This window comes from Amblyraja radiata, chromosome 5 (assembly GCF_010909765.2).
Source record: "Amblyraja radiata isolate CabotCenter1 chromosome 5, sAmbRad1.1.pri, whole genome shotgun sequence".
Lineage (NCBI taxonomy): Eukaryota > Metazoa > Chordata > Chondrichthyes > Rajiformes > Rajidae > Amblyraja > Amblyraja radiata.
Genome location: NC_045960.1, coordinates 24,706,284 through 24,721,569, shown reverse-complemented (window position 1 = coordinate 24,721,569; position 15,286 = coordinate 24,706,284). Strand labels below are relative to the sequence as shown.

The window sequence follows — 15,286 nt, the reverse complement described above, 5'->3', positions numbered from 1 at the left end:
ATATGCTGCCTGGTCCACTGAGTGACTTGGCACCATGTGCCTTTTACTATTACAATTTAGATGCTGTTTCCATGCCAGATAGAATTTGAGTTTAAAGTAAATTTATGGCACAGTGGCTCAGCAGTAGAGTTGCTGCCTTACAGTGCCACAGACCCGGGTTCGATCCTGACTACGGGTGCTGTCTGTATGGAGTTTGCACGTTCTACCCGTATATAGTGGCAGATTATTTATATTGTTCGAGAGGTTACTTCATCTAGCCACTTAGGAGACAACATGGGGCTAGGAGAATGTCGTATTACGCACGTGAGCTCTCCATGAGAATTTCAGAGCTTCTCGAAAGATAAATCTTCATAACAGTCTTTTGATTACTGGTTTCTTTATTGTTGCAGAAAAACAGCAAGATATTCATCCAACCTTCTTCTCTGACTCATACACTTTAATCTTCGTCAAACTCCAGCATATCGCTTTTAAACGTTAGAAAACTCCTCATGTCTCAGCAAAACTCCACATGGTCGAAGGATATTCCTTCTTGCCATGCTGAGCTCCAAAACTAAACTAATAAGTTACAGCTTCTGCACCAGAATCCCAGCAGCAAACACACCTCCGACTATGTAATAAATCCCACCCACATAATTAAATTAAATTAAATTTCTTTATTTATATAGCACATTTTTAGTCAACTTGCATTGACCCCAAAGTGCTTCACATAATTACATCCACACACACAGGCAAAGGTGGGTGAAGTGTCTTGCCCAAGGACACACACAGGCAAAGGTGGGTGAAGTGTCTTGCCCAAGGACACAACGACAGTATGCACTCCAAGCGGGATTCGAACCAGCTACCTTCCGGTTGCCAGCCGAACACTTAGCCCATTGTGCCATCTGTCGTCCCTTACTCCTAATTACGGGCAGACTAAATTTAAAAGCAAATGCCATCATTTATGACACACAAAATGAAGCCAAATGGCCACTACACCGTGACCTGCGTGGGTGGTCTCCGGGTGCAATGGTTTTCTCCCACACTCCAAAGACATACAAGTTTGTAGGTTCAAAATGCTGGAGTAACTCAGCGGGACAGGCAGCATCTCACCCATTCCTTCACTCCAGAGATGCTGCCTGTCCCGCTGAGTTACTCCAGCATTTTATGTCTACCTTCGATTTAAACCAGCATCTGCAGTTCTTTCCTACAGGTTTGTAGGTTAATTGGCTTCCGTAAAAATTGTCCCAAGAGTGCATTGGGTAACACTAGTGTACAGGTAGGTGGTCATTGGTCAGTGTGGACTTGGTGGGTCGAAGGACCTGTTTCTTTGCTGTATCTAAACTAAACTAAACAAAACAGGAGTCACAGGTATGACCCATTCAGCAATACCTGGATGTATGATGACATGAGTAATGTGTTGTAGAGCAGGAATATGGCGATCCAGTACAGGTGAAACACAAAGACAGCAAAACTCTAAACTTCCCTCTTTTTTCTACGGGTGTGCCAGTGCCGCAGTGGCAGAGTTGCTGCCTTACAGCGCTTGCAGCGCCAGAGACCCGGGTGCTGTCTGTACGGAGTTTGTACGTACTCCCCGTGACCGCGTGGGTTTTCTCCGAGATCTTCGGTTTCCTCCCACACTCCAAAGGCATACAGGTTTGAAAGTTAATTTTTGTAGGTTAATTAGCTTGGTGAATGTGTAAATTGTCCCTAGTGTGTGTGTGGGGATCGCTGGTCGGTGCAAACTCAGTGGGCCGAGGAGCTGTATCTCGAAACTAAGCTAAACTAAAGGCAAGAGAAGAACTGGCTGAAAAAAAGGTAGCAATAGGGCAGCATGTGCTTGTTTTGCTGGAGACCAGTGGCATCTACATCTTTGAGGGGTGATTTTATAAAGGTGTATTAAATCATGAGAGGAATGGATCGGGTAGGACAGTCTATTGCCCAGGAGTGGGGGAATTGAGAATCAGAGGACATACATTTAAGGTGAGAGGGGCGGGGAATGTTAATGGGAATCTGAGGGGTAACTGTTTCACACTAAGGGTGGTGGGTGTAGGGAACGAGCTGCCAGAGAAGGTAGTTGGGGCAGGGACTATTGCAACGTTTAAGAAACATTTGGACAGGTACATGGATAGGACAGGTTTGGAGAAATATGGGCCAAACGCTGGCAGGTGGGACTAGTGTAGCTGGGACATGTTGGGCCGAAGGGCCTATTTCCACACACCGATGGCGGAACTAGGAGGGCGGTGTGCGGATTAGAGACGTGTATGTCTGACGTGGCTCGGCAGGATATGGCCCTGGGACAAGTCGTGGGGCGAGACCATTGGACAAAAGAACACATCAAGGCAACAAGCTCGCCACCTACAGTTTGAGGGAACCGGCTGTGTTTGGGGGAGGCGCAACGTCGAATCCATGTTACACCAACACGCATGCAAGAACAGCACTCGTTTGCATTGACCATGAATTTTCAGTTCCTGTTTGGCCCCGACTGCAGAGATGCAGGTACGCGAAGATATGAGGTGCTCCGGCTCGGCCCCTGTACAATTGTTGTCATCTGGCGGTTGTGGAAGATGAATCAGTCTTGTAGTGGCGTGGATTTACATAAAGTTTAGTAGTGTCACAGACGTCGGACTGACTGCAAAATTGCCGTATTGAAATCTCACGTTTGGTAAGTTAGGTTAATTTTATTATATCCTTTGCTGTAGATCCTATTCTGTATTGCCGGTAGCTGGCTCTAAACGATGGAAAGCATATAGATTGGGAAGGTGTGTTTCCTAAGTTTTATAACGTGATTTTTGTTTTTAGAAGAATGAGCTTTCTATAAACAAAACTTTAAACGACAATTTCTTCATTGAATTGTTTAACTGTGATCGGACGTTTAAGTTTACATTTGGTGGAAAGCTGATGAAAATTGTGGCTGTGATTTCTAAGATTAGGTATCCAAATCCGAATTGACTTGGTGCATATTTCTTGCATTGCATATTTCACCAGCCTCGGTCGTTCAAACCCAAGTCATCTTTATTGTGACTTAGCAGTACAGCATTCCATGTTATTTATGTAAACGATGCCGTTGCCAAATGACTGTTAGGTTGCTCACCCCGATTGCGCTCATTAACTAAAAGATTTTCACTAATTGATGAGAAAGGGTTGGCTGTTTTGTCAACACCGCATAACACAGTCAAACTTGTAAAACATGCACGGGAAAGGCACGCAGAGAAGATTTACTGTGGAATCAGTCTGAAGAGGGACCACGACCCGAAACCTTACCTATCCACGTTCTCCAGGGATGCTGCCTGACCCGCGGAGTTACTCCAGCACTTTGGATCTCGAATTGGTAAACTGATCAGCATCTGATGTTCCTTGTTTCTAGCTTTACCAGGGTGTTGCCAAGACTTGAGGGACTGAGGTTGGAAAAGGTCGCGCTTTTGTTCCTTGGAGTGCAGGAGAATGGAGGGGTGATCTTCTAGAGATGTAAAAGATCACCAGAGGAATAGGCAGGGTAGATGCACAGAGTATTTTACCCAGGGTAAGGGGACTCAAGAACCAGAAGACATAGGATAAGGTGAGAGGAGAAAAAAAAATAATCGAACCTGAGGGGCAGCTTTTTCACACAGGGTGGTGGGTATGTTGAACAAGCTGTCAGAGGAGGTAGTTGAGGCAGGTATCATAACAACATTTAAAGGACATTTGGACAGCTTCATGGATAGGAAAGATTTAGATGAATATGGGCCAAACGCAGGCAGGTGGGATATCTTGGTCAGCATGGACAAGCTGAAGGGCCTGTTTGCATGCTCTATAACTCTATGACAAAGTGCTAGACTAATTCAGCAGGACAGGCAGCATCTCTGGAGAGCATGGACATGTTCTCAGGTCGAGGCCCTTCTCATGTTCCGGTCGGGACCCTTCTTCAGACTGAAAGCACAGAAAGAGTTGCCCTCTCCGTTGCAGCATGGAAACCCATTTTTTGCCTTCACCTGCACTAGATTTAAACTGTCAACATGATTATATAACAATATTTTAGGAACATTTCCATCAAGTTTGACTTTTCAACTGTCCAACTTTGACAGTGGATAATCCAAAAGGTTAATCTGCCCATATTTTAACCTGATGAGAGACTTAATCGGCTATCTTAAACAATGGTAAAAATACATTAGTTCAGGATTCCACTTGTAACACTTTGCTGCCACTTTCTCCATCCCCAAAGCACCTTGTCCTCTCCGTTACACGATGGGCTGGGCTGCATCCACCACATTGCAATTTCTTGCTATGTCGGGCAGAGCAGTTTGTCAAATCAAATGCATTCTGATGGGATGCTTACAACACAGCTACCGACAGTCTACACTTCGGAAGCCATCCTCTCTCGGTACTGCAGGAGATGCAGTGATATACTTGTAGGAAGGAACTGCAGATGCTGATTTAAACTGAAGATAGATAGTCTGAAGAAGGGTGTTGACCCGAAATGTCACCCATTCCTTCTCTCCAGAGACGCTGCCTGTCCCACTGAGTTACTCCAGCATGTTGTGTCAGTCTACAGTGCTTTACTTCCAAGCTCTCAAGGTCAAATGGCAATTCACTAGTTTTTTCAGTTTGATGTTGCGCATTCACTGATGCAAAGAGATCTCTGCACATGTTGGCTAAGCCACTTGGTAGAAATCAATCTTCATTCAGTTTGCAAACACGATACCAAACGTCTGGTTGCTTGCCATAAGAAGGCATGGACTTAAGGTGAGAGGGGAGAGATTTAAGAGGGACCTCACCTTTTTCCCCTCAGAGTTTTGGCCGAATCTGTAATGAGCTGCCTGAGGACGCTATAGAAATTGACACACCATCTTTTAATAGACATTTGGATAGATATAAGGATAGGAAGAGTTTACAGGGATATGGGCCAAATACAAGCAAATGGTACCAGCCCAATTTGGTTGGCGTGGAAAATGTCGGCGGAAGGTTCTGTTTCCATGTTGCGTAGCCGTGAGACTATAAAATGTTAAATATAACTCGGCTAATTGTTTTGAGATCCTTATTGACATATCCTTTAGAATCGATATTGTTTGTTCCATTCCCACCTGACCTTGAACCTCAGTCCATCTGTCACTTTTTAACTCTCCTGTCATGTGATCACTGATCTCTCTTTTGTTCCTCCCCTCTCAAATTCTCTGCCATCACGGATAATACCAACTCTGCTTCTCTTAAGAGATGCTGCCTAATCTACTGATGATTTTAGAGTGCAGTATTCACAAGTGATTAGAGCAGAATTAGGCCATTCAGCCCATCTGCCATTCAATCAAGGCTGATCTATCTCCCTCCTAACCCCATTCCCCCGCCTTCTCCCCATAGGCCCTCACAGCCTTGCTAATCAAGAAGTATTATGTGTTTGTTTTGGTGAAAATAATCAAATTTATCCCATCCACTTCCCTGTTGTTGGGAAATATTTCATTGTGCTGCGTAACCCTGCATCAGGAGTAAATCCTTACAACTAATTACTAAGAGACGGAATGAACCATATCCTTCACTTTGAGATTCATTAAGGTTGGTCGGATTTAGAAGTTCTATTTCCCTCCACTTTTGTGGAAGAAACCTTATGTTAGCAGGCCATTGAAAATGTGCACAAGAAACATTTGGTCAAATTTGTCATTCCCAAGGAAGGCTGAGTTTGGACATATTCACAAACAGAGTGAATTGTCCTGACATTTTTTTTCAGGATATGGTAAGATTGACTTATTTAAATGGTTAAAAAAATGCAGAAATGTACTGCTTTTTCATCCCTGCTTCTGAGGTAAAGATATGCTATTACACTTGGTAAGTTATTTAGAACAGAATGATCTAGGTTCCAAGTTACGAGTCAGGAAAACCAATGTGACTTGCTGTGACTAGTATTTTGGGAATGGCATTGCAGGTTTTGCTGAGGAGATTTAAAGGTGCATTGGATGTGCAGAGGGTTCTTGGAGTCCAGGTTCAAGGCTTATAGAAGATGGCAGCACAAGTGGTAGTGGTGGTAAAAAAAAAGGAGTATGGATGTTGTATATATGGACTTCAGTAAGGCCTTTGACAAGGTTCCTCACGGAAGGTTGGTTAAGAAGGTTCAATGGTTGGGTATTAATGGTGGAGTAGCAAGATGGATTCAACAGTGGCTGAATGGGAGATGCCAGAGAGTAATGGTGGATGGTTGTTTGTCAGGTTGTGGGGGAATTGTGAGGAAAAAAACTCTTGGGTTTTGGTCTGAAAATGTGCATGGAGTAGTCTCGGAAGTAACTTGCAAAAGGGAAATTAATATTTCCTGAAGTTTATAAAAATCTCAGGGCTACGGTGAGAGTACAGAGGAATGTCAATAGTCACAGGAGTAGAACCAAATTCCCCTTTATCTGGAAGACCAGGGATTGAGGGGACTACTGAGTAGTTCCATGCAACAAATTCCTGAGCCAGTTCGCAGACTCGCCTGCCACCTGTCATTTCTGCGGGATGGAAGAGTCTATATTTCGTGTGTCGCCATGTATGGGGAGAAAATCCAGAAATCGGAATGCTGGTGCAGGATTCCCAAAAAGTTAATCTGCAAATCAAATTGGTAGTAAAGAAAGCAAACTCAATGCTAGCATTAATTTCAAGAGAGCTTGTATACAAAAATAGGGATGTAATGCTGAGGCTCTATAAGGCGCTGGTCAGGCCGCATTTGGAATATTTTGGGCACCATATTTGAGGAAGGATGTGCTGGCTCTGGAGGATCCAGAGGAGGTTTACAAGAATGATCCCAGGAATGAGTAGATTAACCTATGATGAGCGTTTGTCGGCACTGGGCCTGTATTCGCTGGAGTTTAGAAGAATGGGGGGGGACTTCATTGAAACATACAGAATAGTGAAAGGCTTGGGTAGAGTGGATGTAGAAAGGATGTTTCCACCAGTGGGAGAGTCTAGGACTAGAGTTCATAGCCTCAGAATTAATATACGTTATTTTGGGAAGGAGATGAGGAGGAATTTTTTAGTCAGGGTGGTGAATCTGTGGAATTCTTTGCCCTCGAGGACTCTGGAGGCCAAGAGTGGATATTTTTAAGGCAGAGTAGATAGATTCTTGATTAGTACAGGTATCAAAAGTTATGGGGAGAAGAGCTGAAGAACAGTAGGACTTGCAGAGGGGGAGTAGTGAGAGAGGGTCTCACAGAACTCCGTGTCGGTGAGAGGAGGAGAACATCTTCAAGTAGCCATACATTGAGGAGGTTTTGCAGTGGAGCAGCCAAAATGTGTAGAAACGAACTGCAGATGCTGGTTTATACCGAAGATAGACACAAAGTGCAGGAGTAATTCAGCGGGTCAGGCAGCATCTTTGGAGAAAAACGATGGGGTGACGGTTCAGGTCAGGGCCCTTCTTCTGACTGAGAGTAGAGGGGAGAGAACCACATTTATTTTTAAATAAAGTATCCCATCTTAGATTTAATGGCACTGAAAATAACGTCCAGTTCCATTACCATATCAAAATTCCCTTGTAGCTTTCTTCCTGAAAAGTATGTATGCTTCATATTTTTAGAAATGCTTTTGAACGTAAGCACCCATTTTCAGCCACAAATATAAATTGTAGGAACAAGGAACTGCAAGTGCTGGTATGCACAAAAGAACACAAAGTACTGGAGTAACTCCACAGGTCAGGCAGTCTCAAAGTCTGAAGAAGGGTCTCCATCCGAAATGTCATCTATCCGTGCTCTCCAGAGATGCTGCCTGATCCACTGACTTACTCCAGCACTCTGTGTTCTCTTCATTAATGTAAATTGTTGATTTGCCAAATGTGCAGAAGAATTTCATATAGAGCCTGATGGCATTCTGCCACCAACTGAGCCACTCAGAGAAAATAATATTTGCTCCTGAATTTAATTGGCATGTGTGAGACCCATGAACAGTTAACGTTTAGATCTCAATGAAGCTGTCAGTTGTGTCCCAGCTGATTGTTCTTTCACTGATGGGTCAGGTTCTTGGCAAATTCCAAACACTTGTCATTCAATTGTCATTTAAGGATGTCATTCATTTGGAAAGAGTGCAAGGATGTTGTGCCAGAGAGAGGTGGGCAGGCCAGGACCTTATTCCTTCTAACACAGGAGGCTGAGGGATGATCTTATAGCGGTGTATAATATCATGAGGGGAATAGATAGAGTGACTACACAGAGTCATTTACCCAGAGTATAATCAAGAACCAGAGGGCATCAACGAGAGAGGAATGATTTAGAAAACATAGAAAATAGGTGCGGGAGGAGGCCATTCGGCCCTTCAAGCCAGCACTGCATAGAAACATAGAAATTAGGTGCAGGAGTAGGCCATTCGGCCCTTCGAGCCTGCACCGCCATTCAATATGATCATGGCTGATCATCCAACTCAGTATCCCGTACCTGCCTTCTCTCCATACCCTCTGATCCCCTTAGCCACAAGGGCCACATCTAACTCCCTCTTAAATATAGCCAATGAACTGGCCTCGACTACCCTCTGTGGCAGAGAGTTCCAGAGATTCACCACTCTCTGTGTGAAAAAAGTTCTTCTCATCTCGGTTTTAAAGGATTTCCCCCTTATCCTTAAGCTGTGACCCCTTGTCCTGGACTTCCCCAACATCGGGAGCAATCTTCCTGCATCTAGCCTGTCCAACCCCTTAAGAATTTTATAAGTTTCTATAAGATCCCCTCTCAATCTCCTAAATTCTAGAGAGTATAAACCAAGTCTATCCAGTCTTTCTTCATAAGACAGTCCTGACATCCCAGGAATCAGTCTGGTGAACCTTCTCTGCACTCCCTCTATGGCAATAATGTCCTTCCTCAGATTTGGAGACCAAAACTGTACGCAATACTCCAGGTGTGGTCTCACCAAGACCCTGTGCAACTGCAGTAGAACCTCCCTGCTCATATACTCAAATCCTTTTGCTATGAAAGCTAACATACCATTCGCTTTCTTCACTGCCTGCTGCACCTGCATGCCTACTTTCAATGACTGGTGTACCATGACACCCAGGTCTCGCTGCATCTCCCCTTTTCCTAGTCGGCCACCATTTAGATAATAGTCTGCTTTCCTGTTTTTGCCACCAAAATGGATAACCTCACATTTATCCACATTATACTGCATCTGCCAAACATTTGCCCACTCACCCAGCCTATCCAAGTCACCTTGCAGTCTCCTAGCATCCTCCTCACAGCTAACACTGCCCCCCAGCTTAGTGTCATCCGCAAACTTGGAGATATTGCCTTCAATTCCTGAGGCAAACATGAGGGGCCGGGCTAATAATGGGAAAAAAGCTCATACTTAAATTCTGGAAAAATGCGCCTACACCAACAATAAAAATGTGGATATCAAATATGTTTGAAACACTACATCTGGAAGAGATGAGATTCCTCTTAGCAGGCAAAGCAGACCACTTCCAAAAGACGTGGTCTACGTTTTTGGAACTATTACAAGCATAAGGTGCAATAGTAATTTTAAAAATAAATAAATAAATAAATAAAAGGTGCCAGGATCTGGCAACGGGGGGTAAAAACCCCCCAACAAAAACAGACTTGGTTGGTAGTCCCCTTTCTGCGGAGTTTAATGTTATAATAGAGCGATTCTTTCTCCTTTCTTTTTCCTTCTTTTCTAGGGTCTACTTTCTTTCTTTACTTCCTTCTCTAACTTCTTTTCTAAGGGGCTTTCTTTTCTCAACACTCTCCTGCACCTTCACGACTCTTGCGCACTTTCCTTACTTCCTTTACTTCTATCTTTTTTTTAAAAGCTCAAAAAATGAAGCGGTACAAAAAATGTATTAAGACATATGTGTTGTGTATTATTGTAACTTACTGTACTTCTAATTATTAAAAAAAAAAAGAAAAAAAAAAGGAACATGAGGGGCAACTTATTCCACAAGAGGAAGGTGGGTATATGGATTGAGCTGCCAGAGGAGGTAGTTGAGTCAAGTACTATGACAACATTTGGAAAACATTTTTACAGGTACATAATAGGAGCGATTTGGAGGTATATGGGCCAAACGTGGGCAGGTGGGGCGAGCTTTGATAGGGCAACTTGGTCGGCGTGGATGAAAGGCCTGATTCCGTGCTCTATGACTGAGCACAAAAAACTTAGACTGCCACTTGGATGCGGTGGGGATTACTGTACTGCGATCTTTCAGATGAGATGTTCCACTGTGACACCGTGTGCTCTCCAATGTGTACGATAAACATCATTTCATGGCACCATTTTGTCGAGCGCCAGAGAGTTATCTATGTGCCCTGCTCAATATTATCCCACATTCAATATTATCTCTTCCAATAGGGATTCACCACTAAAGTAGTTCAATGTACAAAATTAATTTTGAGATACATGGGTCTTCTGAGAATTGCTATAAATGTAAATCATCAAAAGAGGGAAGGCAGATCATATTCCAAAGTACTTAATTGCCTTTGAGATTTTTTTTTGATAGCCTGAGAATGTGTAAAGAATGAAATTAATGCAACGTTTTCTGGAAATGCAAAATTCATTTATTTTTAGTCTGAAGAAAGGATCAACGAATAAATGCATTTTTTTATTGTGTTCTTGAGCCAAACAGATCAAAAAGGTGACAATATCTTGGGGTAGACAAAAGTGCTGGAGAAACTCAGCGGGTACAGCAGCATCTATGGAGCGAAGGAAATGGGCAACGTTTCGGGCCAAAACCCTTCTTCAGACTGGGTGGGGGGGGTGGTGGGGTGGGGGGGCAGGGAGAAGAAAGGAGAAAGGAAGAGGAGGAGCCCGAGGGCTGAGGGAGAGCTGAGAAGGGGAGGAGACAGCAAGGGCTACCGGAAATTGGAGAATTCAATGTTTTTCCAAGTATATTTTAGTTGGGAAATTTGTCGAAACTCCACGGTTGGTTTGGTGTCTCTACGCAAGAGACCTGAAAAATATCATGAATGGTTTCTATCTCTATCTGCTGATTAGTTGAACTGACTAGGGGTTTTTACAGGGTCTTAGAGAGGCAACACAGAAATAGGTCCTTCGGCCCACTGAGTCTGTCATGGAGTAATATACAGCGTAGAAACAGGCCCTTTGGTCCAACTTGCCCACACCGACCAACATGTCCCATCTACACTTGTCCCACCTGCCTGCATTTGGCCCATATCCCCCTAAACCTATCCTGTCCAAGTACCTGCCTAAAAATGACTTAAGCATTGCAATAGTACCTATCTCAACTACCAGACTTAAGAACAGTTTTTACCATCAGGCCATCAGGCTTCTGAACTCTTAAAAACATCATATATGTTGATTATTTTATTTATCATTGCCTTTTACCTACCAATGTCACTTTTATTTTATCTTATTTTTATCCTTGTAATATCATTGCTGAGGTGACCCGTTGTCTTGTCAAACACATTTCATTGTACCGTTGATCCTGTGTTATTCTACATATGACAAATAAAACTGAACTGAACATCCTCTGGCAGCTCATCCCATACACCCAGCACCCTTTGTGTGTAAAATCCCTTTCTGACCCTCACATTAACCAATGTTCTTTGATATAAACTTCATTCAGTTCCTCAAAGCAACTTGAAATAAACACACTTCAATATATATTGCACATATTGCCTGTAGACATTCATTTTCTCGATGCATTAATAAGTTCTGGTCATTCAGGTAAGATAGTACAGGTATCCCAACACATACAAATGTATCCTGCTGCATTTGAGAAAATCAATCAAGGTTGGATAGATTTGGAATACATTTTTACCCAAATATTAAATTATTTCCAAAATTCCAGTGTTCCCACCAAATATTAGTAGTTCAAAGTTGAAAAAAACATATAAAGCCATAGTCAATACTGGATAAAGTGATTACAGTTTATGCGAGACACAAAGTGCTGGAGTAACTCAGCAGGTCAGGCAGCATCTCTGGAGCATGGATAGTTCCCCGACCAGTTTGTCTGTCCCCCTGATTACATTTTATCTCTGTTTGTTTTATTGTCACCCTCTCCTAGGTAACAATGATCTATTCTACATTTTCCTTGATGCCCATCCCCTTTGAAGTCTTATTTTCACACCTTACACTTCCTTATCTCCGTGACTCCCTCTCACCCAACTGAAGAAGGGTCTCAACCCAAAACATCACCCATTCCTTCTCTCCACACATGCTGCCTGTCCCGCTGAGTTACTCCAACGTTTTATGTCTAACTTATGGATTGGTGACTCTTCATGTCGGGGCCCTTGTTCAGAACAAGTCTAAAGAAGGGTCCTGACCCAGAACTTCACCTATCCATGTTCTCCAGAGATGCTGCCTGACCCGCTAAGCTACTCCAGCACTTTGTGTCTTCCTTTGTAAACCAGCATCTGCAGTTCCTTATGTCTACAGTTTAAGGGACTTAATCAATATACTATTATCCACCTCCACATAGAGTCCTTTATTTCCTTATAACTGTGAACCTGGTCTTATTTTATCGAATTCCATAATATTTATTAGCTTCTGGTGTAAATGGAAAACTCAGTCCTTCCCCTGCAAATAAAATGGATGTCAAACCTGAAACTGAAGACAGACACAAAATGCTGGAGTAACTCAGCGAGACAGGCAGTATCACTGGAGAAAAGGAATGGGTGACGTTTTGGGTCCTGACCCTTCATCAGACTGAGAGTCAGGGAGGAAGACACTGGAGGTATGGGAAGGTACAGAACAAAGCAGCCTGCATCGATGACTGAGGAAAGGTGGAGCCCACAATGGTCCATTGTTGGCTGGGGACAAACTGATAATGAAGGGATACAAGCGGTGAAATTAGCAAGAGGATTCAAGGGATATGGGGGGAAAGCAGGAACGGGGTACAGATTTTGGATGATCAGCTATGATCATATTGAATAGCAGTGCTAGCTCGAAGGGCCGAATAGCCTACTCGTGCACCTATTCTATTCTATGTTTATATGTTAGGATTAGGGTATTTTGTATTGACATTTAAGGAGCTCAATGTTTTGTTAATTTGCTTATTAAAATAATGGAATTGTGTTATGCATTCATAATGTGATTTTTTTTTTTTTTAAATGTCCTTGGTGTTTTTTATTTGTTTTTGCTTCTAATGGTGATTTTCTTCAGGTCTTCCCTGCTGCTAGGAAAGTGTGTCTAACACTGGCATGCCTCAGTTAACTGCAGCTGCTGCTTTGCAGATTGGTTTATTAATATCTGCACTTCCTGCTCAGTATATTTTAACCCGCTGGTTTGGCAGTGACTCTACACAGCGCATCCAGGCATCAAGAAGGTACCATTACACGCTATTTTTCTGAATGTTTGTTGGTGCTTTTAGCAACATGCCACTGTTGGGTAAAACTTTGCATACTCTGTGTCAGCAGGCCAGAAGAGTTCTAAATCAGAAAATAAGACACAAAATGCTGGTGTAACTCAGCGGGTCAGACAGGATCTCTGGTGAAAAAGAACAGGCGACATTTTGGGACGGAACCCTTCTTCAGACTTTTTAGAAGGGTTCCTTCATCAAGAAGGAGTCTGAAGAAGGGTTCAGACCCGAAACGTCACCCATTCCTTTTCTCCAGAGATGCTGCCTGACCTGCTGAGTTATTCCAGCAGTTTGTGTCTTATCTTTGGTGTAAACCAGCAACTGCACTTCCTTCCTACACAGTCCTAAATCAGACGAAATGGCAGTGTGGCAACTTTCATGGTCAGGTTTAATTTCAGAATATCAGTCAAATTTCCCATCGATACCTACTGTTGTGAGGCAAATGAAACTTTCACTACTCGTGATTTACTTAACTTTATTTAAGCTTTAAGCAACTTATTTATTTAATACATAAACTCAGAAACGTCTGGCAAACATGGCTGATTCCGCAGGCTTTCCGCGTCCAAAATACTTTGCACATGCGCACACTCCGGAAATGTCCTGCACATGCGCACACTCTAGAAGAGCCCCGCACATGCACACATGCGCCCACTTCATTCTCCCCTCCTATTTATAAGTTGAGACGGTCAGGAGGTTTAATACGTCTTGATGACCGTCGCAGCACTGGAGCCTCAGGAGATACCGGCGTTTCAATAGCTGGGGGTAGATATATTGCTTGGTCATCAACTTCACTCATATTGTTATTTAGATTTTCAATTTTAGAATTTCTTGTAGAAGTTTCCATAGAGGATGCTGGAAGTGTTGGAGGAAGTTCTCGATTAGTGTTATCAAGAAGCGACGGAGCTGATGGAGGAAGTTCTCGATTAGTGTTATCAGGAAGTGACGGAGCTGATGGAGAAGATGGACATGGTGCAAGGTCACGAAGTGAGACAGTTGACTGATGTCCATCCCGATACTTGATAGTTGCATAAGAAGGGTTGACATCAGTCAGTTCAACTTCATCAACAAAAGGTTCATTCTTATTTAATCGGACATAACGACGAAGCAACACAGGCCCAGGGCTGGTCAACCATGATGGCAGAGAAGTACCACTAGAAGAACGCCGTTTGAAGTTGAAGAACCACTCGTGTGGAGTAGTATTGGTAGCAGTTGACAGTAGAGATCTGATGGAGTGTAATGCATCTGGTAGAACACATTCCCACTGCTGATCTGGTATATCATTTGACTTTAAAGCCAGTTTCACTGCTTTCCAAATGATTCCGTTATACCTCTCAACCTGACCATTTCCAATAGGATGATATGGTGTTGTTTTACTTGTTGCAATTCCTCTCTTAGAAAGGCAGTCCTTTAAATCTTTTGACATGAATGAGGTGCCCCTATCAGAATGTATGTAACTTGGAAATCCACAGAATGAAAACAGTTGATCTAAACATTTGATAACCATAGCAGCTGAAATATTTGGACAAAGAAAGGCAAATGGAAACCTCGAATATTCGTCAACTAAGGTAAGTATATAAACATTTCGAGAGGAGGATGGTAAAGGCCCTTTGAAGTCAATACTCAAACGTTCCATAGGTTGAGTAGCTTTGATCAATCTTCCTTCTTCAGGACGGAAGAACCTTGGTTTTAATTCAGCACAGATTCTACATGAAGCACACGTCATCTTCACATCTTCTGTAGAGAAAGGTAAGTTTTTGGAACGAACATAGTGTAACAAACGAGTGACTCCAGGATGACACAGCCCATTGTGAAGATCAGTGAGTGCAGAAGAATGAACAGAGGCACAAAATGCTCGAGTTAATGTAACCGGATAAAAATTATCCTTACCAGGGCGGTACTCAATTGAATAAGTAGATGCAGATAATTCAATCCTCCATTCATGAATTTTACTGTTTTTAATCTTCGTTCGTTTCCGATTATCCAGCATAAAAGCTACTGAACGCTGATCTGTTATCAAAGTGAAGTGCTGGCGAGCAAGGAAATGACTCCATTTCCTCACTGCTTCAATAATTGCTGTAGCTTCCT

General features: G+C 42.9%; 1 protein-coding gene across 2 annotated transcripts in view; it reads left to right on the top strand.

Annotated features, from left to right (window-relative positions):
- The first annotated feature begins 2,326 nt into the window (after positions 1 to 2,326).
- The window catches only part of LOC116973102, a 35,730-nt gene continuing 22,770 nt past the window's right edge, over positions 2,327 to 15,286 (top strand). Inside the window, exons 1-2 of one of the 2 annotated variants that reach the window (XM_033020797.1) lie at positions 2,327 to 2,641; positions 13,006 to 13,168. In XM_033020797.1, coding sequence (XP_032876688.1) covers positions 13,044 to 13,168 — 125 coding nt within the window. In that variant the 5' untranslated portion in view covers positions 2,327 to 2,641; positions 13,006 to 13,043. The remainder of the gene's footprint in view (positions 2,642 to 13,005; positions 13,169 to 15,286) is intronic. The other variant, XM_033020798.1, reaches the window with a different exon arrangement.